Source organism: Hemicordylus capensis, chromosome 6, assembly GCF_027244095.1.
Source record: "Hemicordylus capensis ecotype Gifberg chromosome 6, rHemCap1.1.pri, whole genome shotgun sequence".
NCBI classification, from domain to species: domain Eukaryota; kingdom Metazoa; phylum Chordata; class Lepidosauria; order Squamata; family Cordylidae; genus Hemicordylus; species Hemicordylus capensis.
This window is the reverse complement of record NC_069662.1, coordinates 61,998,887-62,021,546: the sequence shown is the minus strand read 5'-3', so window position 1 is coordinate 62,021,546 and position 22,660 is coordinate 61,998,887. Positions and strand designations below refer to the sequence as shown.

At 43.4% G+C, this 22,660-nt stretch overlaps 1 protein-coding gene across 3 annotated transcripts in view; it reads right to left on the bottom strand.

The window, feature by feature from the left end:
* INTS10 (integrator complex subunit 10) overlaps nt 1–22,660 on the bottom strand; it is a 72,208-nt gene that overhangs the window by 35,690 nt on the left and 13,858 nt on the right. For all 3 annotated transcript variants that reach the window (XM_053258758.1, XM_053258759.1, XM_053258760.1), the window contains exons 4-8: nt 18,787–18,926; nt 14,794–14,875; nt 9,972–10,112; nt 7,982–8,153; nt 4,791–4,960 (exon numbers count right to left, since the gene is read on the bottom strand). In XM_053258758.1, the coding sequence (XP_053114733.1) occupies nt 4,791–4,960; nt 7,982–8,153; nt 9,972–10,112; nt 14,794–14,875; nt 18,787–18,926 (705 nt within the window). The remainder of the gene's footprint in view (nt 1–4,790; nt 4,961–7,981; nt 8,154–9,971; nt 10,113–14,793; nt 14,876–18,786; nt 18,927–22,660) is intronic.

The following is a 22,660-nucleotide window of genomic DNA, read 5'->3' as shown; positions in this document are numbered from 1 at the left end:
AATAATCTGAGTTGTGCTTTCTGTGCTGAAAATCAAAGTCAATAGGAGCAAAAGGAAAAGATTCAGAATTAATCTGTCACCACTGGGTGTTTTAAGCATATCTGTAGCCGAATACCAGGGATCTCCAGTAGAATGAGAGATATTTCTTCTTGTTCAATTTACTTACAGTGGGAAATTTGTAGCTATCTGCTTAGATCATAACAGGGTAAATAATAACTTTACACTGAAGAACTCTTGGAGCTGGTGTGGGAGTAACAAATGGCCCTTCTTAACCATAGATCAGAAGTAAGCTGTGTGACTGTGTGTTCTTTCAGAGCAATTTCCCTCTTTCCTTGGACAAGTTATACATTAGGTAAAGGTAAAGTGTGCCATCTAGTCGATTTTGACTCGTGGCACCCAGAGCCCTGTGGTTTTCTTTGGTAGAATACAGTTGGAGTTTACCATTGCCATCTCCCGCGCAGTATGAGATGATGCCTTTCAGCATCTTCCTATTAGGGGTGTGCAAGGTCCGGAGTCCCCCTGGTCCGGCACGGGGGGGACTGTTACTTTAAGCGGGAGGGGGTGGTAGTACTCCCCCCCCCGCCGCTCTTCCCCCTCCGGTGCTGGTCCATTTAAACATCTTCTTGGGGCGGCAGAGTTCCTCCCTGCTGCCCCTGCCCCCGTCGTTGTTCCTTAAGGTTTAAAAGAGACGAGAGCTAGCGGCGCGCATGTGCCCTGCGCAGCGCACGCGCTCGTCTTTGACACTCTTTTAAACCTTAAGGAACGACGACGGGGGCAGGGGCGGCAGGGAGGAACTCTGCCGCCCCAAGAAGATGTTTAAACGGACCAGCGCCGGAGTGGGAAGAGCGGCGGGGGGGGGGGGTTTAAGTATTACCACCACCCCGCTTAAAGTAACATGCCCCCGCCCATCCGAACTGCTGAACCGGTCCGGAGGTGTGTAACGGTGTGCCCGGACCGAACCATGCACACTACTACTTCCTATATCGCTGCTGCCCGATATAGGCATTTCCCATAGACTGGGAAACATACCAGCGGGGATTCGAACCGGCAATCTTCTGCTTGTTAGTCCCCACAACATTTCCACGCTGTGCCATTACATTACCCTACCATTATTCATGGTTCCTAACTAACTTCAAACCCTGATTAAAAGATCTCTTGAACATGGAACCTAGTCACTCTTAATCATGACTGAAGCATCACTTAAGCCAGGGGCGTAAATTGTGGATAATGCAAATCATTTAATAGTACTAGAGAACATGCTGTTCTGGTAGCTCCAGTTCTTAACACTCACATCAATTTTGGAAGATGAATACAACTGAAGGAAGCCCAGGTGGGTGCGTGGCTGGGAAAGTCAATCATGTGACTTGCCTCTGGGCCCCCCCCCAAGGCAGTGGGCCCGCAGACAACTGTCTCCCCTTGCCCTATTATAGTTACGCCCCTGACATAAGCATTGTAAAGTGGTGGGGGGAAGTGGGGCAGTAATTGGCTCCAGGAAGGGGAAGAAGAGCACGTGCCTTAAGAAGCCTCCTTTGCATCTCCACTGGCTCCTACCATTTGTTCTGCAGATTCTGCAGTCCTTCCTCAAGGCTGTATTGCTTTTGCAGGAATATTATTTTTTTGCAGCCTCAGACACCAATATTTCATTACTGGGAAGATGCTATTCTTCCCTGAACTACCACATTCTTTACTATTCTGAGTGTTGTGCATCACTGTGTGATCATATGCATAGGCTTTCCCCTCCCGCTCTGCCTTTTTTTTTTTTTTAAAGGGATGCTTGCCTATTGTTACTGATCTTTTTACTGAGAAACTCCTAATAAGCCTAGAAAGAATCCCAGGATTCCCCAGCTTAGGCCTGGTTTAAACCTAGCAGCAGCGATGTTAACAAGCTTACACATAGTATGTGCATGCTCCTGGGTAAACTGGTTTCTTGGTGCTCATAAGCACAGCACTAACTTACCAATAATCCGAGGCCTATGAGCACACCATGCTTGTGTACTAATGCAGCATATACAGGTATCCAGGATTCAGTTTAAATGTAGCACCTACTACTACTACTACTACTACTACTACTTCTATTTATATACTGGTTTTCAACAAAAGTACTCAAAGCGGTTTACACAGAAAAATAATAAATATAGGGAAACTTCATTATCCACAGATTCAATATCCGCAGATTTGCGTATCCATGGTCAGGAAAAAGACACCCGACCTCAGCATAGGAGGGAAACATCGACCTCGCATATCTGAAGGTCGGGGGTGGCTGGAAATGACTGTGGAGATAATTTCTAACTGCCATTTTGTTTCTCAGAGCATCAAAATGGCTCCATTAAAAAAAAAAACAACCAGAGATATTCAGCCAATTTGGGGGCATTCTGGGGCACAGTGCAACTCAGGGGAGCAGCAAAGCACGGTGAGGAGCTTTCCCCCGTGTCCCTACCCAAAAAATTTGGCTGATTTTTGACCATTTTTCAGCTGACCAGGAACCTAACCCCCCACAATTCCATAGCCCCAATGCCTTGATGTTCGCAGTTTCCATATCCACAGTTGCAGCTGGGAAGAGAACCACTGCAAATATCGAAGTCCTCCTGTAAATAAAGATGGCTCCCTATCTCCCAATATAAGGGTTACCAGCAACAGTCACTGGAAGGATACTGTGCTGGGATTGGATAAAGATAGTTGCTCTCCATCTGCTTAATATAAGAGATCCATCACTTTAAAAGGAGCCTCTTTGCTCAGTTAGAAGGGGTCACATTGTTTTAAGGTAATGGGGGAGGAACCATCCACAGCCTGCTGTGAGCAGTTTGCGTGTCACTTTGCGGATAAAGTCGCTCGCATCTGTGCTGATTTGGACTCCAGAGTTTTGGCAGTTCTGGCAGACGTGTCTTTGGTACCATCTGGTCCTATTGTGTTGGATTTTTTTCAGTTGGTGCAGCCTGAGGATGTGGACAAGATTCTGGGCAGTGCGCGGGCGACATCGTGTGCTCTTGACCCTTGCCTTTCATGGCTAATAAAAGCTGCCAGGGAGGATACAGGTAGGTGGTTGGAGGTGAATATTAATGCCTCATTAAGGGAGGGCAGGATGCCATCATGCCTCAAGGAGGCAATAGTAAGACCATTATTTAAAAAGCCCTCCCTTGATCCCTCCAACCCGGACAACTATAGACCGGTCTCTAACCTGCCCTTTTTGGGCAAGGTGATAGAGCATGTGGTAGCGTCCCAGCTGCAGAAGGTCTTGGATGATACGGATTATCTCGACCCTTTTCAATATGGCTTCCACCCCAGATATGGGACTGAGACTGCCTTGGTTGCTCTAGTAGATGACCTACACTGGGAACTAGATGGGGGAGTGCATCCCTGTTGGTTCTGCTGGACCTCTCGGCGGCGTTCGATACCATTGACCATGGTATCCTTCTGGGCTGTCTCTCGAGTATGGGAATAGGAGGTACTGCGTTGCAGTGGTTCTGGTCCTTTCTTGGGGAGAGGGACCAGAAGGTGGAGCTGGGGGACTACTGCTTGGCTCCATGGTCACTGGCCTGTGGGGTCCCGCAGGGTTCGGTCTTGTCCCCCATGCTGTTTAACATCTACATGAAGCCACTGGGTGAGGTCAACCGGAGACTTGGACTTAGTTGTCAGCAATATGCAGATGACACTCAGCTCTATCTCTCCTTGTCACCTGATCCTAGGGAGGCGGTGGATGTCCTGAATCAGGGGCTGGAGGCCATGATAGGTTGGATGTGGGTTAATAAACTGAAATTGAATCCAGACAAGATGGAGGTAATGTTGGTCAGTAGGAGAGCCAATCGGGATGAGGAGATTTTACTGGTTCTGGATGGGGTTGTACTCCCCTTGAAAGAGCAAGTATGCAGCTTGGGGGTATTACTGGGACCCAGCTCTGCTTTTGGAAGCTCAGGTGGAGGCGGCGGCCAGGGGTGCCTTTGCACGGCTTTGGCTAGTGTGCCAGCTACATCCCGTTCTCGAGAAGGCAGATCTGGCCACAGTTGCCCTGGCCTTAGTCACGTCACGGCTGGATTACTCTACGTGGGGCTGCCCTTGAAGAATATCTAGAAACTGCAGCTAATGCAAAATGTGACAGCTAGGGTTTTATCTGGAGCTGCCCAGTGGGAGCACATCACACCTATTTTATCTATGCAACTGAGCTGCACTGGCTACCAGTTTGTTTCCGGGTCCAATTCAAGGTGCTGGTTTTGACCTTTAAAGCCCTTAACAGTTTGGACCCGGGATACCTGAGGGACTGCCTGCTCCCAAGGGTTACTGCCCGCTTGACACAGTCATCTGAGGGGGCTCTGCTCCGGGTGCTGACAATGAGGGAGGCTCAGCTGTTGTGCACGTGGGACAGGGCCTTCTCTGTTGCTGCCCCCAGACTCTGGAATGTTCTCCCGGTGGCTATTCACTCCTTGGTCTCCATCACAGCTTTTAGAAATCATGTTAAATCGTGGCTTTTTACCCAGGCTTTTATTTGATTGTCTCTGCTGCTGCTCTTTGTACTCTATATTGCTTTTATGCTTTTGTTTTAAATTTTGAATCAGATTTGTTTTATATTTTTAGCTTAACATTTTAATTGTGTCTTTTTTACAATCTTGTTTTTAAATTCTGCTGTAAACCGCCTTGGGATTGTTTTAATGAAAGGCGGTATATAAATTTAACAATAAATAAAATAAATAAATGCTTAGTGTCTCTTTTAAGCCAGATCCTGTAGAAAGGCGACTCTAGCAAAGACCTGACACAGTAAACACACTAGAAAGTGTGTTGTCATAATTCTTTCAACAAACCTTGGAAGAGAGAAGGTTGAATGCTGCTGACATACTGGAATGCATTCTTGAAGAAGACCAGCATTGTGGAATACACCACTTGGGTTTTGTACTTGGTATGAGCTTCATTATCATAGTTACTGATGTATCTGCAGACATCCTTCATTTTGAGCAGTATGTCACCAAAACTCCTGGAGACACAAGAATACCAAAATCAGTAGAGTTTCTAGCTTAACCTAAAAGGACAATGAAGACATTCCTCTTTAGGCTGGGCATTTCTTTGAGGGAAGAAAATAATAACAACTACTACTAGCTGGGCCGCGCGCAGAGCATCTGTGCCTCTAGTTTCCCCTGTCTGCTGCCACCACCACTTTCTTCCCCAGCCAGCCTGCCACCACCTCCACTTTCTTCCCCCACCCGCCCTCCCTCCCTCCCACCCACCACTGTTTTCTCCTCCCCATCTGCCCCCCCCACCTTTTTCTTCCCCCACCCGCCCCTACCATTTTTGCCCCCACCCCCACCGTTTTGTTTCCCGCCTCGCTTCTGGCGCCACCACTTCCCTCTTCCCCTGCCAGCAGCTTCCTCGCAAACTCTCGCGAGAGCTGCCACATATGGGATGAGGCCTAAGAAAAAGATATATAGAGATAAAGATGATGGTGATGATAAGAGGGCAACCACAATCAAACATACCTGTTTCAGCAACAAACATCAAAGAACACAGAAGACAGCCTGGTAAGTTAAGCATGTGGATGGGGGAGAAGGCAAGGAATACCAATTTTATTTACTTACTTAAAGCTGAAACAAGGGCATAGCACAGTGGTTCCCAAAGTGGAAGCCTCCAGATGTTGCTGAACTACAACTCCCATCACAATAAATTGTAGCTGGGGGCTGATGGGAGCTGCACCAGTTCAGCAACATCTGGTTCAGCAACATCTGGAGGCTCCCAATTTGGGCACCACTGGCATAGCATGTTAGGATACTTTAGTTTAGGGAGGAAAGGCAACAAAAGGCAGACATGATAGAGGTTTATAACATTATGTATGGTGTGAACAGAGCAAAGCGGGCCTCCCTCTCCCTCTGTAGCAATTAGCCCCTCCCTTCCCCTAAAGAGTGAACCGGAAGTGAACCCAGTCCTGTCTGTCAGGCAGTGACCTCTGGGCATCAAACACTCAGCACATGGTGACTGGGACCTAGAGGGCCTGGCAGCAGGAAGTGAAGGGGGTCTTTGTTCTCAGAATGAGCCAGGAGGGCGATGAGAGAAGATGGGGAGCAGGCTTTGTGAGCACCAGCAATGAAGTCTTGCTGCCTCATGGCTAACAGCCAGCCTGGAGACTTCTTTCATGGAAGGACATCTGCAGATCCTTGAGAGACAGGATTGTAGGAAGCTGCTTGAATTCTCTCCTGGAGTTTGGGGTGAGTTAATGGAGAAAGGAAGCCAAGGGCTTTTGGCTTCGGGGAAAGACTTCGATAGGGAATAGTGTCATAGCTAGCCAGCACTAAACGATTTACTTTCCTTTTGTGCTTTGCAAATCCTTACACCTGGTCTATTGTGTTTTATTTTGTAACGTAACCTTCTAAAAAAACTCTAGCCTGAGCCCTTTTTATCCAACCAGGGGGTTGTAGAAGTCTCTGTACCCTGTAAAGGCACTTTTAAAGTTTCCTTGCAACTGGCGGGGTGGTGGTGTGCTTTTTGAATTATCTATGCAACTGAGTAACCACAAGTTTTAAAGTGTGCCACGCCAAATACCAGCTGGGGTGTCCTTTGTAAGTAATCTTGTGAAGTACTGAATATTTCTTTTTACCTGTAACTCAAAGCTGAGAGAGACTCAGACTGAAGCAGTCTGTAGTATTTTGAATAAAGTTTTTCTTTTTTTGTTCTTTATATTTCACCTGCCTCTGAGTGGACTTTTAACTCAGGGAAAAGGGGTTTTACTCTGGTGCAATCATGCCTCAATGGTAATTGTTCAGCAACCTACCAAGTTTTCCCACCACATGGAAGCTGCACGTGGAGGGCTTTTTGCACTTTTCCATTGATAAATGAGAAGGAGAGTTTCCCTGGAATTTCGCCCACACCAGGGAGGGATTAAACTCTGCTAACAAGTGGGCATGATGGCAGCGATTACCAAGAAACTGTTCCATTTTAAAGGAACAGCCTTGGTTACGCAAACATGGAGGAAATGAATCAGCATTTTTCTTTCCCCCACATGGATTTGCCTTGAGACAAAGGCTGGGCTTAAATCCGCTATTCACTATACCCTCTCTCATAATATTAGAACTTGGGTCATCTGATAAAGCTTACTGGCAACAGAACAGAAAATTGAAAGTACTTCTCCACACAGTGCATAATCAATTTACTGAATTTTCCAGTTTGGGATATGGTGATGGCCACTAGCTCAGATGACTTTACAAGTGGATTAGATGAATTCATAGAGAAGAGGTATGTCTGGCCATTTCTCATTATGGCTATGTGGAACCTCCAAGATCAGAGGCAGCACACCGCTGAATACCAGTAACTGGGGAAGAGCAACAGCAGAGAAAGGCTATTGCCTTAATGCCCTCTTTGTGGACTTCCCAGAAGCATCTGGTTGGCCACTGTGGGGAAAACAGAATGTTAGATTTTATGGAATTTGGGCCTTGATTAGCAAGACTCTTCCCATGGGACCATTACCTCCAAAATATAGAAAGCATTAGGCTGAAAAATGTGTGACGTTATACATTTTTTTGTGTTTACTTCTTGTCAGGATCCTGCAGCACTGGGCAACTCACCCACAACCAAAGTTCTAAGGTGGGACTATGCTGCTGGCAGCACAACAGAGCTGACTGACATGGAGCACACTGGATGCTGAGAGGCAGAACTTCCAGGTAGAAGTGAAGCTGCCTGATTGCAGAAGTTGAGTGCCAGAGCAAAGAGTGGGGCAAGGAAAGAAAGGGAAGCAACACAGGATGGATGGGGAGCAGCCGGTGATCCTGGAAGATAGGAGGATGCGAATATGGGGAATGCACCAAGCGCTGAGGATCAGGAGGACTGAGTATACAAGGAGACCAAGGACTCCCAGTGAGTCGGTATGAGGAGAAAAGGAGTGCCTAAACACTGAGGTGCTAGATCAAGGAAGGAAAACAGAGGGAGACCTGGGGAAACCCACACTTCTCTTGAAAGGGGAATGTCTCAAGTCTGTAAACTAGATACATATAAAGGAATAATTATATCAAACCTTCGTGCCATATCCATCTGCCATTCGCATCTTACACCCACTACAGATAGTATCTTGAACACCCTCTCCCAGGGATCTGTAATCTGAGACGATTTCTCAGTCAAGCCTTCTATTATGTATTTCTGAGAGCTACGTTTGCTTGGCGACACAAGGTCAGATGTGTCCTGTGTTCCTAGAAACCAAGAGAACAGTAACTTGATTGTTACCTCAAATCAGAGTAACACAGCATACCTGCTTTGGTTAGCATCTCTCTCACTCTGTATTACAGGAGATGCCCACACATTTTGCTTGGGCTTATCCAGGTATGTCTAACATGACCAAATATCAGGACAAACCAGAGAAGAAAATTGCTGTCACAGATTTTTGGATCTCACTAGTCATTTCAGTGAAAATGTTGGCAGGCACATGAAAATCTCCCCAAGACCAAAATAATACTATGTACAGCCAGTGTATCATTGACAGAAGAAAGCATGCATGTGTTAATAGGTCCAAGCATATCCAGATGCATCATTCTTCCTTTACATATGTATACCAATCAATCAATCAATCAATTTATTATTGCGGCCGTAGGCCATACAGAAAACATACAAGAATTAAAGAGAATTAAAAACAGAATATACCAGCAGTAGTATTGTACATAATAATGAACAATAGCTCCTAAAATTTGGATCTTAAACTGGATCTTAATCTAATAGCAACATAGAAGAATTTTTCCACCACCTTGGTAATCTCATTGTCTTGATCTTCCAGACAGAAATTCAAATAAAAGGGGTCAGCTCTTCCTGGGAAATGCTCCAGTAAACATATGTATACAAACATGCACACACTTCACAGCAGCCAGATTAGTGAGTCACTACCAAGGACCATTGAAATCAATGAGACAAGGTAGTCATGACTAACTTAAATTCTATTAATTTCAATGGGATTTAGTCATGAATGACTTAGTCAGGATGCTACTCACTATCTCCACCACTACCACATCACTCTCATATTCACAAGTAAAAAGGAATTCCTATCGTGAAGAGAATCACTTGCTGCAGGGCTGCACAACTATAGTGCTCCAGCTGTTTTGGGACCACAACTGCAATCATGCCCAGTCACAATGCCCAATAGTCAGGGATTATGGAAACTGAAATCCAACATCTGCAGGAGGGCCAAAGTTGTGGAGCCCTGATCTACAGTTTTGCCCTCAGACTTAAAAGCATCTACAATAATAATGCTAAGTTCCCCCTTTCTGGGGGAAATTTCAGCTAGACACAGTGACCATGAAAAAGGGTAGGGTTAAAGTTTCCCTGTATCCCTACATTCCCAATCTAGCTGCTATTGACTAAAGGAAAACTAGGCCTGTCAGTGCTAGTATCTCTTTAAACAATCATGTGTACTTTGGCCCTCACACACACTTTGCCTTGGTCTTTCAGCTCCAATCCTCTTCCTCTGCAGGTTGCATGAGCTAATTTGCAATTTGATTTTATATAGGGCAGTATACAAATACAATAAATAATAAATAAATAAGTGCCTTAACTCTTCCCTTAAACCCAAGGTTTTTTGATCCAATAATATTAATTTGCATGAGACTAGACGGGAAACATTTCTGAAGATTGTAGAGATATAAGTGAGCTTTATCACATCTTGTTGGAACTGTAGTCTAAGTTGGAGAAGTGGGGGGAGGGGCCTTCTCAGAAAAGTTATCAGAATAAAATTTACATCTTAAAACACAAGCAAAATCTGACTTTAATGTCAAATCTTTGATAGAATTAACTGGCACAAAGGCAGTTTTATGAGGGATTTTGAGGGCAGGAATGGGAGGTTGAGAGAAAGAGAAAGAAACCTCAAACTGCTGCCGCCAGGTACAGACTGGGCTCCTCAGCAAGTTAATATTCAACACCCTGAACTCGACTTCACAAAATACTGCACATTATTTTGAGGTACATTAATCTCCTCAGTCATGCTTTCTAAAGTTTGCCACTGAAATTGGCTCAAACACTTTTACCTTGATACTGGTTTTCAGTCTGCGCAGATCTGGTCACATAATTAATATAAAATTCAGCAGCTTTATTCAGGTACTTATATAACAGGTTGGAGGGGAGTCGCACATCAGGGTTGTTAATAATTAGGGGAAGGACATCACAAACTGAAAAGAATCCAAAAACAGGAATATCAGAATAGGTTTATCAGTCACCTTTTGAGATAACATATGTATCAAAGCAAAATTCACAGGGAATTAATGACAAGCCACTTTGAAACCTATGTAAAATGAGGCCATTTTAACAGATTGAAGCAACATCTTATTTATTTTATAATTCTATTTTTAAAAATGTATCATCTTCTAAGACCATCTTAGCCTCTCTCCTTGCTTAAGCAGGAGGGAAAACCACCAAGATAGTGCCTGCTGCAACATGTGCATAATCTTAAGCCCTTATGCATATGCAGATATAATTGATTAAAATGCATATAATTAAGCAAACTTTCTTTAAGAGATGCCTTTGACAAAAACTGTCCTTTCCCATGGATTTTGAACTGCATTCAGCAACTTCAAAGTCATTTCTCTGAAGTTCCAAAAAACTATTTCAAGTGATGGACACGGACGGTTTAAGGAAACAAAAGAGGCAAACAAAAATAACTCCTATCCATTCTGATTTTCTTGTCTTTGTTATTACTCATCTCCTGCCTTGAGAGTCCAATTTTGAAACAGAAAGGTGAAATATAAATATTTTAATAATAAAATATAGCTGTGACAAGATACACTTTATTCCAGTTGCATTTGCATACACTTTGCATTCCAGTTCTATTTGCATTCCAAAACATGGAACATGGCCAAGCTGGTTGTTCTGACAGAACCCCCCCCCCGCTTCCCGCCATCCAACCAGGAACATTCTGTCGTTCTGAGCGGCCGATGAGGGGCCTGAGGGCAGTGCACCAGAGGCAGCAAGAGATACCTTTAAAAGTGGTGAAGGGTGGTGCCGCACCAGCATCCGGTGCGGCGGAGGCCCCTCCTATAGCATGCAAATGGCCATCGCAAATGTGCAGTGGTAATTTGCATACCGTAGGAGGGGCCTCCACCAAGCAGGATGCCAGCACGGCGGCACTCCTCCCTGGTTCTTGCAAGTATTGGTGGTGACAACAGCTTTTAAAGGTACCACCCCACACTGCCCTCAAGCCCCTCACTGGCCACCCGAAAGAGCGGAATGTTTTGGGTCAGAACAGGGTTGTTCCATACCAAGCCTTATTTAAAGGGTGTTCTGTTCCAGGCTCGGAACACCTGGAATGGGCCATTCCAAGTTGGAATGTTCCACCCTCAGAACGTCTTGCACATCCTTACATTCTCCCACAGAAAACAAAAACTCCTGGACTCTTCCCTTCCCATCAATAATCAAAATAATATGAAGCAGTTTAAAGTGGCTGGGTAGGCAAGATTTGGGGGATTATAGCATAGCAGCATCTAAAACACACTGAGCCACACAGAAGTGATCCAAGCAGATGCAGGAACTAGTTTTTATTGCAACACCATTTGTGCTATATTCAAGCACAATGAATTAAGTGTCCACTGTCCCCTAAGAACCACCCAGTCTCCAGACTCTCCACTCCCTCTCTCCATTTGGACAAAAAAGAAATCCTGCAGCAGACCTGTGTTTTGAACTCTGGCATCTTTTAAACTCTGTTATCTATTGAACCTTGACTATGGATTTGGGTTCCATCCATACTTGTGTTTTTAATATAACGGGTTTATTATACAGCTGTATAGTAAACCCGTTATATTAAAAACACAAGTATGGATGGAGCCCAAATCCATAGTCAAGGTTCAAGAGATAACACACCATCCAATAGATTCCTTCAATGATCCTAGTTTTTGAGAGGAACTTTTGTCTCTCTTGTATAGGTAACAAAATATATCTTGTCTAAGAAAATCATGGAAGATTTTCTTATGGTTGCTGATTAACGTCTATTGGGTCCTCTGTTGATGCTCTGAAAGTAGCATAAAGGATACCAGCCTCTCACATTAGACTTAGGTGACATTTTAGCCAGGAGCACATATAGGGTGTCTTGAGATATTGCTTTTATAATGTCAATGTGCCTGACAGAGAACAAGTTAATTACATCAGATCCAAATCTAGACATTTCTAGGAAAGAATTTGCTAGATACTTCCAGATTAAAATAGGTAGAATCATAAAGATCAAACAGTAGGGAGAAGTCCTTTGTAAAAATGAATCCTCAAAGGCATACTCACACCGTTGAATTGAGATACCAAAAGAAGCATGGGAAAGAGATGTTAGTGATTGGCTAGACACAAGCAATCCACAGGTAAAAGAGCCAACTCAATTTTTAACACCTAGAGAACAAGTAAGCTTGGGGAAGAGGATATGTTTGCATCCTTAATTTAAATCTTTGCAAAAGGTACATGAAGTAGAAAATGTTTGAGGTGTTTTGGTTTGCTTTTGATGTAAATTATGTACTCAGTAAAACACTGAAGCTATTCTCACGATCAGTGGAAAGCGGGCTAAAGGTTCTTAGCCCGCTTCCCACCAATTGTGAAACTCACCAGGCTCGTAGCCAAGCCCGGTTGAGTCAAAGTGGATCACCCACTTAAGTAGCCCTCCCCTAAGCCCACGTTAGCAGAGCGAGCGCTCCGCTAACCCAGACTTTCCGATTGTGAGTTGCCGCACCATGGCAACTCACGAGTAGACCCCCGACCGGAAGGCTGAAAAGCAGCCTCCCGGCTTGGGGGTCTCTCCAGCATGCCCTGTGCACTCGCACAGGGCATGCTGGATAGGGATGTGCAAATTCATTCGGGTACAAATCGATTTGTACCCAAATCTAGCTGATTCGGAGACAAAACAAATCACCCCTGTGGTCCATTGGCTAGATTTGGGTTCAAATCAAATCGAACCTGATTCAACTCGAATTGACTGGAGTTTTGGATCCCGCCTATTAATTCCCCCAGATTCCCAGCTTTCATTTAAAAAAAAGCTAAGCTCTAGCCCTTATAGAAGTGGAGTTATGGAGCAAAATGTGTGCTCACTATTTTTCAAGTGTTTGGATTATTTGGTGCACAATAACTTTCACTCAATGAATCCTTATGAGGATTCATTACACACCTTCATTTCTTCTATTCATTTTGACTGTCTTTTTGACAGCGCCAACTGTCAACTGCTATGTGCCAACTATACCCCACTCCCACCCACAAGGAAGTGAGGTACTACTCCGTTTAAGTTAAGTGCCTAATGGGTAGAGGCTACCACCCAAATTCCAGGGGGATTGGGCAAAAGGCTGATTTTTGGTGAATTGTTGAAGTTTACGGGTCTTTAAGGTTTCCCCACATAAGGTATAATGGAGGTGTATCGCTTCATATCGGGGGGAAAGGGGTGGCCTAGAGCAGTGTGGGGTTGGTGGTAGTGCCCAAGGGGGGCAAAGAAACTACCAGAATTTTTTCAAAGGATTTGGGCACAGGGCTGATTTTTGGTGATTTGTTGAAGTTTACGCATCTTTAAGGTTTTTCTCCATGGGGAATCATGTAGGTTTCAGCAGCCCCATCACTGCACTTGGGGGGGCACTAGAGTGGCCCAGAGTGAGTGGCAGTGTAGTGAAAAGAGGGTGCCAGCTACCCCCATGGGTTTCTAACCCATGGGGTACAGGGTTTTGTTGTTTCTGAGGTGTTCTGAGTGTAGATTCTCTGGTAGCAAATGAGATCTTCAATACAAACCATGAATCCACTCTCATTTGCTACCAGAGAATCCACACTCAGAACACCTCAGAAACAACAGAACCTAAAAACTTCAACAATTCACCAAAAATCAGCCCTTTCCCCAATTCCTCTGCAATTTGAGTGGTGGCCTTCACCAATTAGGCACTACCACCCCACCCCACTCTTTTGGCCCTGGGACCTGTTTTTTGATCCAAATCGATTGGGATTTGGATTAATTTGGATCCAAATAGAATCTGGGGCAATTCAGATGGGTCAGATTCAGACCCCAAAACAAATCAGGGGTGTTTCAATTCGGATCCAAATCGAAACACCAAAAATCCGAATTGCACACCCCTAATGCTGGAGCTTACGGGAGCCGCGTGGCGTCCGATCCTCCCAGCCCTGCTGGCTCCATAACGGAGCCGGCAGTCGTGTGGGTGGCTGCTTCGGCTGCCCAGAGCAGACTGCCTGCTCGTGTGTGGAGAGAGTGGACTAAGCCCTCTCTCCCCGCTAACCCTCACCCTCATTATCTGTTTTAAAGAAAAAACAATCCTGTCTAGTGTTTGGTTTCTGCAATCTGAAAATGCTTATTATGTACAACAGGAGAATTAGCAGGGGAGGGGGAGGAAGTCCTCCTTTCTTGCAATTTTTTTGGCCCAGGAGATTAACCCAGAAGCATTAAAAATTCCATAGTCTCAAACTTAAATGCACAGAGGCATTTAATTAGAAGTTCTTTATTTGTTTTTCTTGAGGCAATGGCAGTGAAAGTACAGTCTTTTATCAGTAGTAACAGAAGGGTGGGGGCGGGGAGGGGGGTTATCCTCAGATCTAGTAACTTGGGATTCCAATCTGTTCAATTTTTCCCTCTCCAGGTAAAACTGAGTGTGTACAACCTATTATAGACACAGAGTACATAAAAGAGCCTACTTTACATTGGATATTTTTATAGAAGCACTGGAAATAAAAGAAATTTGATTTGACAAGAACTTTCCCAATTCTTTTCAAACAGGTAGCTTTTCATGGATAAGGTTTAAAACATTCATTTAATGCCATATCAGGGTTCTCTGTAGTAACACGAGGCCAAGCCCTATCTTGGAGTAAAATTGTAATTTTATTCTTTTTAGTTCTTACCAAATAATTTTCTAAAGCAGTTGACAGGTGAATCTTGGTCTTCAATATTTTCCGAGTCTAATAAAGTTTCCCCAAGGCCCACCTTTGTAAAATTGAAATAGAAATAAAATCCATTCGTTACTCCTTTCAAGATGCTTTTCAGAAAATTTCAACATATTGAGCAAAGAAAACTAAAGGCTTAATGAGTCAACTGTATTCCTCAATTGTTCCTGAACTGCTTAGGGTCTAGTGCTGTACTAGTAGAAATTATGCTGGGGAACCGCAAGTTTTTAAAACATTCAAGAAATGGCTATGTTCACAAATGTACCTTTTCAAAAAAGAAATTGATTTGACTGAAAAAAAATGTAGAGATGTATGTGTGTGTTTATAAATTGTAATATTTCATTATTTGTATAAGGTAATATCTGGTAAATATCAAATCAGGTTTATTACAATCCACAACAAAAAAAGAAAAACAGAGAATTTGATCCAAGCATTTACATTATAATAAAATACAAATATAATATTTAGCAGCTCTTACAATGTGAACAGTCCACATTTTCAATGCGAATTAACTGTAAAATTTAACCATTTGTCCCCTAATATCGCAGGCCATGGCACAGAATTTAGCAACCTTAATATCAATATTAAAGTTGTAATATCAATATTAGAGTCTGAAAGGAGAAGAGAAACATAAAATATATCTGGCCTGCTTGGGAAATTTGTTAAAACAGAGTAATAAAAAAGGTGACAAATGTCTCTATAGAACAAACAAGAAAGAGGCATATTATTATTATTATTATTATTATTATTATTACATTTATATCCCACTCTTCCTCCAAGGAGCCCAGAGCAGTGTACTACATACTTGAGTTTCTCTTTCACAACAACCCTGTGAAGTAGGTTAGGCTGAGAACGAAGTGACTGGCCCAGAGTCACCCAGCTAGTTTCATGGCTGAATGGGGAATTGAACTCAGGTATCCGTGGTCCTAGTCCAGCACTCTAACCACTATACCACGCTGGCAACGCTCTAAGGCAGGCCAAAGTAAAAGCTCTCTGATGTTTGGAGACTACAAGACTAGAAAGATATTCCACCAGAGTAAAAGTTTTACTATGATCCCCAATCACCAGACTACATGAAATCAAGCTTCTATCCTTTTGAAGATCTACATCCCAAATTTATTGTTAAAAAGGCCAAAAGATGCACAAAGAAGGAGCAAGCCTGTAGCGCCTAACATTCTCTTTCATCTGGAGCAAAAGTTGTCAACCACATTGTAGTGATTAGCCAACTCTCCCCTAAAGAGTTAACTGGAAGTCAACCCTGTCCTGAATGACAGGCTGGTGAACTCCAGAACTCAGCCAATCAGCACACCAGGTAGGTAGAACCTAGGGAGCCACTGGGAGGAAGAAAAGAGTTCTCTGTTAGAAGAAGCAGTCTGGGAGTGAACATAGGAACACAGGAACATATGGCATACTGAGTCAGACCATAGGTCCATCTCGTTCAGTACTGTCTACACAGACTGGCAGTGGCTTCTCCAAGATTGTAGGCAGAAATCTCTCTCAGCCCTATCTTGGAGATGCCAGGGAAGGAACTTGAAAACTAGATGCTCTTCCCAGAGCGACTCCATCCCCTAAGGGGAATATCTTATAGTGCTCACACTCTTCTAGTCTTCCTTTCATATGCAACCAGGGCAGACCCTGTTTAGCTAAGGGGACATGTCATGCTTGCTCCCACAAGACTAGCTCTCTTCCTTCAGAGTGCAAAGGAGGACATGTGGCCTTGAAGGTTGGCTGCAGGAAAATGTCTCTGCAAGTCCTGGAAAGCCAGGATGGCAGCAAGCTTGATTCTCAACCAGGGTTTTGGTGAGTTCAAGACAAAGGAAGTCAGGGCTTTGCCTTCAGGAAGTTTAGTATAGGGTAAGTTTGTTTAGATTTTGAGTTAGACTTTCTGTTTCTTTTGTGTGCACTTTGCATATTCCTGATACTGGTCTATTATTGCTTACCTGTAATGTAACTAAACTAAGAAACACTAGCCTTCACCCATCCAGCCAGGGCATTGCAAAAGACTGTGTAAGCTTTTCATTGTGTTTTTGTATTTTCCTACATACCTGTTCTTTGCAACTGGGTAAACACAATGTTTAAAGTGTGCTGCCCCAACATCATTCAGGGTGTTTTTTGAAGTAATCTTGTAACCTACTGAGTATTTTTTACCTGTAAATAAAAGCTGGGAAAGCCTCCGACAGAAGCAGTCTGTAGCATTTAAATAAAACTGTTTTTCTTTTTGTTCTTTTCTTTTACAAGCCTCCCAGAGTGGGGTTTTTAAACTCAGGAGAAGGTGGGGGCTGAAAGGTGTCCCCCCTGTGGCAAAATACACCGCAGGAGCTCAGCAGCTATTAGTTTTCCCACCACGTGTAGGCTTGCATGTGGAGGATTTTTGTATACTTTTCCAATAGCAAAATAAAGAGGGTTGTCCCTGGGATTTCCACCCAAGTCCAGTGGGGGTCAAGCTCTATTGATAAGCGGTGGTGGTGGCAGCCTTTAGAACCTACCAAAAATAAATAAGAGTTTTAGGAGTAGCCTTTGCCAGAAAGCTCAGCAGGGATGATTCAGTATTTCCCTCATGTGAGCTTGCTCTGAGATAAAGGCTATAACCTGCTGCACACATCAATAGGGCCAGGCCACAGGTTTAAGCTTCTAATGATACTATCCCCGATTCTATATGCAGTGCAGCATTAGAAACACATTGTGGCACGCCAAAAGTGGCGCTAAGGAATTTGGACTGTATTGCCTCCCAACAGCAATAATCGTGATAAATGAAAGATTGTGTAGAGCAACTGAGCCACCACCTTGTCTTGAAAAACCTTAATTGCAGATGGGATGTACAAGCCCCTCCTTGAGTAGAAAAAACAGGATTATTACAAGACTGCTTTGGGCATTCCCCACAACATACTCTGTCTGAGCCCTCCAGGGGCCAGTAGATTGTTAATAAAACACCAAGGTATTTATATAATACTGTTACCTGCTCAATAACGTGGCCACTGATCTGCCAATTATGCTTAATTTGTCTTCTAGAAAATACCATAATGTTTGTTTTCTGATAATCGATAAGTTTTTCTTCTGAGTAACTGGTAACGGGCTATATAGCCCTAAAGGACAAAATAACTGTTTTGTCTACATAAAGTAATGCAGGAAAGTGGCAATTTGGTGGGAACTAGAGTCTGAGAAGGTTTGGATCATAGAATTTATGTTGAAATTAAACAGCAAGGGAGCCAAAATGCACCCATTTCATCCCTCTCTGAGATGGGACCAATTGTGACAAATAGCCTTGAGGGTTACATCTCTCACCTGTAGGTGAGATGTATTTTCGTGTATTTTCCTGTATTTTCACCTGTATTTTCGTGTAGCCTATAGATGAGTTTAGAGGGGGAAATCTATGATCAATGGTGGAGGCTTCCAATTTCACCCACAGTCTCTCTCTGGGTATAGAATCAAATGCTGCTTTAAAGTCAATGAACGTAGTAAAGTGCCCCACATAGTGCCCCACATCACCTGGCACTGTATATCTGGTAAATATCCTGGATACACTTCTTTGGTGTGTGTGTATTATGTTTCAACTAAATTGTGTGATGTGTTGTAAAATATTTTTTAAAAACTTGTTTGAGATTGAAAAAAAGACATGAATGAGATTCATATGCAATCAAAAACAACTGATTATGGCAATTCAGTTCAAGTTCAGCTGTTCCTCTGCATCCCCCATCTGCTTGCTTTACCAGTTACATTTTAGTGTGAAATTACTCAAGGACTAGGAAATCCTTCAAATAACAGTACTTTGCCTTTAAAAAAAAGACCACACTATTCATTTGATATTTGGGGGGTCATTTTTTCAATCTGCACCACTAGCTACATAATACACATAATACACAGGACATAATACACATGCAGATTCATTTGGTAAAGCTTCGTAACATTTCAAGGAATAAATAAGTATTGGAAACAGTTTTCCCTCTCTCATACCCCATGCTGAACCACAGTCTCAGGGAAACGTCGCAGAAGCAAGAGCAACATTTCTGCCCGTTCTAGTGTATTGAAGCACTGCTCTGTGGCCTTCAGTAACATTTCACATTGGACACGACCTGGAAGGGTCTCAAATAAACCTGCAGGCAAAAGAGGACAATGAACCAAATCATCTTTTCAAACAGGAGATGTGCAGCAAACAAAATATTTGGATGGAACATGGTGGAAATATACAAAATTTGTGTGGGCAAAAAGATCTAGACACTTTGATTTAGATTTCATCCCATTATTCTCCTCCTCATTTTTTCCTCAGTCCATGGGATATTGAATTTTCTGAAACACTATTAATACCAGGGGGTGGGGAGCCTTATTTTAGGCTTAACTGAATGGACAAAATAAAACAAAGTAGAGTTGCATGTGGGAATTTTAGTTCTAAGTCAATTCACACCAGAATCCTATGCATGTTTACTCAGAAGTAAGTCGTATACAGGCTTTCATCATTTCCAGTTTTGTGGAAAACCAAGGGACTGAACAAGCTATAAAAACAGGTTGCTTACCTTTAACTCTTGATCTGGAAGTGATCCGTTGTATTCATAATGAATTGGGTTCTGCGCCTGCTCAGGGACCTCATGGGTAGACTAACTAGCTCCTCGAGATGCCCATTCTGCCCTGCACATGCTTTTGTTGTAAACGGCAGTTGTGGGTGCCATTCCCTCAATTTCTTGCAGATCACCTGTTCCTGACGATCTGTCCTGTTACTGGTAAGTGTTCTTTCTTTCTTTCTTTCTTTCTTCCTTCCTTCCTTTACACTGCTGTTGCGGGATTGGTCTGGGATGGTCTTATGAATAAAACGGATCACTTCCAGATCAAGAGTTACAGATGAGCAACCTGTTTATCTGGATCGTGATCTGTTGGGTGATTAGCCAGCCTTCTTCATGGTGTGGGGCACAGTAGACCCATAGCTTATGGCAATACCCTCTTTAACACACTTCTTCCAAATCCAGCCTGTCTTGCCATTCGCAGGTCAATGGCATAATGTTTGATAAATGGCTGTTGTGACGACCATGTTGCTGCTGAACAGATATCCACCATCTGAATTCTTGACAAATGTGCAGCTGAGGCAGCATATGCCCTTGTTGAGTGTGCTTGTATAGTGTGTGGAGGATTTACTCCCTGCTGCTTGTAATCATGAACAATCAGTTCAACTAACCAATGAGCTAGTCTTTGCCTCGATATTGCTAGACCCTTGTTCTTCCCCTTGTATGCCACAGTCTTTTCATCCTTCTTACTGCCCTTGTTCTCTCTAGATAATACAGGAGAGCTGTATAAGTTGTTGCTTTTGGAGGAGACAAGAGATGAAGTTGTTAAAACGACTATGATAAAATGGGCTCAAGATGTGGGTCATAATATAGATATGGCAGCTTGGGAAAAATTATGGAAAACTGATTTAAAGTTCACTGCATGTTATACTCTAAAAGAAAATTATTATAAGATGATGTACAGGCGGTATTTGACACCGAAAAAATTAGCATTAATGTATAAAAATGTTCCAAACAAATGTTGGAAATGTGGACAATGTGAAGGAACCTTTTTTCATATGTGGTGGTCATGCGGGAAGGCAAAGGCCTTTTGGGATATGATATGTAATGAGTTGAAGAAAATTTCTAAAATGACATTTCCTAAGAGGCCAGAATCCTTCCTGCTGGGAATAACGCAAGGAGTGTTCTCCAGAAGAAACTTAACATTTTTTATGTATGCAACCACGGCGGCTAGAATAGTATATGCGCAGAAATGGAAAGATAATAAAATGCCCTCAAAAGAAGATTGGTTGATAAAATTTTTGGAATATGCGGAGATGGCAAAACTTACAGCACTCATAAGGGATGAAAACTTGGAATGTTTCAAAGAAGATTGGGAGCCATTCTTACTTTATTTAAAGAACTATTTTTCAAATATGGACCTTTCAGCAGGGTTTGGAGTTTAGTAATAACAGCTGGTTGGGTAGGGTAAAATCGAGTTTGCAATGTGGACTATATGAGCTTTGAATTATATTAGCAATGGTAGATTTGTAGAGCTAATATGAACCATGCAGATTGGCGAGCGGGAAGTCAATATTTACTTAATTAAATGTAATTTGACTGTTAAGATATTGCAAAAACCAATAAAATTTTAAAATGCAAAAAAAAAAAAAAAAAAGATAATACAGGAGAGCTCGGCACACATCCAGAGAATGCAGTGCCTTTTCTAAGGCTGTTTCTGGTTTTTGGAAGAAGGTTTGTAAGATAATTTCCTGTTTTAGATGGAATTCCAAAATAACCTTAGGGCGGAAGTTTGGATCTAGTCACATGGCCATCTTATGTATGTAGAACTGAGTTTATGGTCTGTCCATTCTCAAAGCTGTCAGCTCACTCACATGCTTAGTTGTGGTGATCGCAATTAGGAATGCCACCTTTAGTATGACCACCCTCAAAGTCGCAGTCTCCATTGGTTCAAAGGGGACCTCTGTTAATGATGACAAGACTAAAGAAACCAATTCATTATGAATGCAACGGATCACGATCCAGATCCAGTAGGTATTTACTTCAGAAGTCAACCTGTGCTTTGACAGGGCTGCCAACCAGTAAGAGGAAACACTCCCAGAACTGTAAGGAATGCATCTAAGAATCAGTCTCAGAGAGGACCATTTTAATAGGTTCCTCAACCCTGCAGAGATTAGAAGTCCCAGAAAAGTAATGATTTATCAAAGGAGTTATTCCAAACATCCCCACCCACAAATTATCATCATCCATTCTAGAAGAAAACACCAGAATGAGAGCATGCTCCACAACATGAGTGTGACCAGATCCAACTGAAGCAGGCCCATAGTTGTCCATGTGGCCATGAACACCTGAGCTGCTCCAACAAGGGAGCAGTGGGAAGGTCTCAGCATGAATGAAATCCCCCAAATAAAATCCAACTACACCCCTGAGAACTCCACCAGCTTAGGGAGGGAGGTTGATGGACGGTACACTAAGAGAATCCCCATTCAAAACTTGTGAGATTGTCAGTCAGGGACACGGACTCAGAATAGATCATTGCAGCGCCACTTCCCTACCCTATCCCCCACCTAGCCTGTTGCTGTACTAGGAGACCTTGTAGTCATCAAACCTGGCACAGAATCACTCCCTCTGCCTTGTCCAGATAGATCTCCATTATAAAAGCCAGACTGTCATGTAGAACACTGGGTTAGAGTGGTTATTACATATAAACTAATAGTAGGTAGGTAAATTGCACGGTCGGGTGGCAAACAGGAGTATTTTTAAGCAGTCTTAAACCCAATAATCAGGTCTCATGTCAGCAGAGCACTAAGAATCAACCTAGAAGCAACAAACATCCAGGGATGTGTGAACCAGCTCGAGGTCGAGCCAGTCTGCCATCAAACCAAGCCGGCTCAAGGGTGAGCCCTCGAGCCGGACCAGGGCCAGTTCGACTCAACCCATTCCTCTGCTGGTGGTGGCCATCTTGGAGGCTGCCACACATGCAACCTGGCCCCCAGGCCATGCAGATGACCACAGCACATGCATGACATCCGCCAAAATGGCCACTGCCACCAGAGGAAGGGCCAGAACAGTCCCAAATCGGGCCGAAATGGCCCTTTGAAGAGTGGGGGAAGGCTGGCAGGGGAAGGGGGAGATGGCAGAGACACGCACACCACCACAGCAGAACCCCTAGACCCAGCGGTGAGTTCTAAAAAATAACAATAATAAAATTTAACCTTAGAACCCATGAACTGGCTCGAATTTGAGCCGAGCTGGGTGTCTGTTCAGGAGGCACAAAACCAAATGTGCTCAGTTCAGCTTGAGTCCGGTTCAGAACTGGACTCAAACCGAACCAG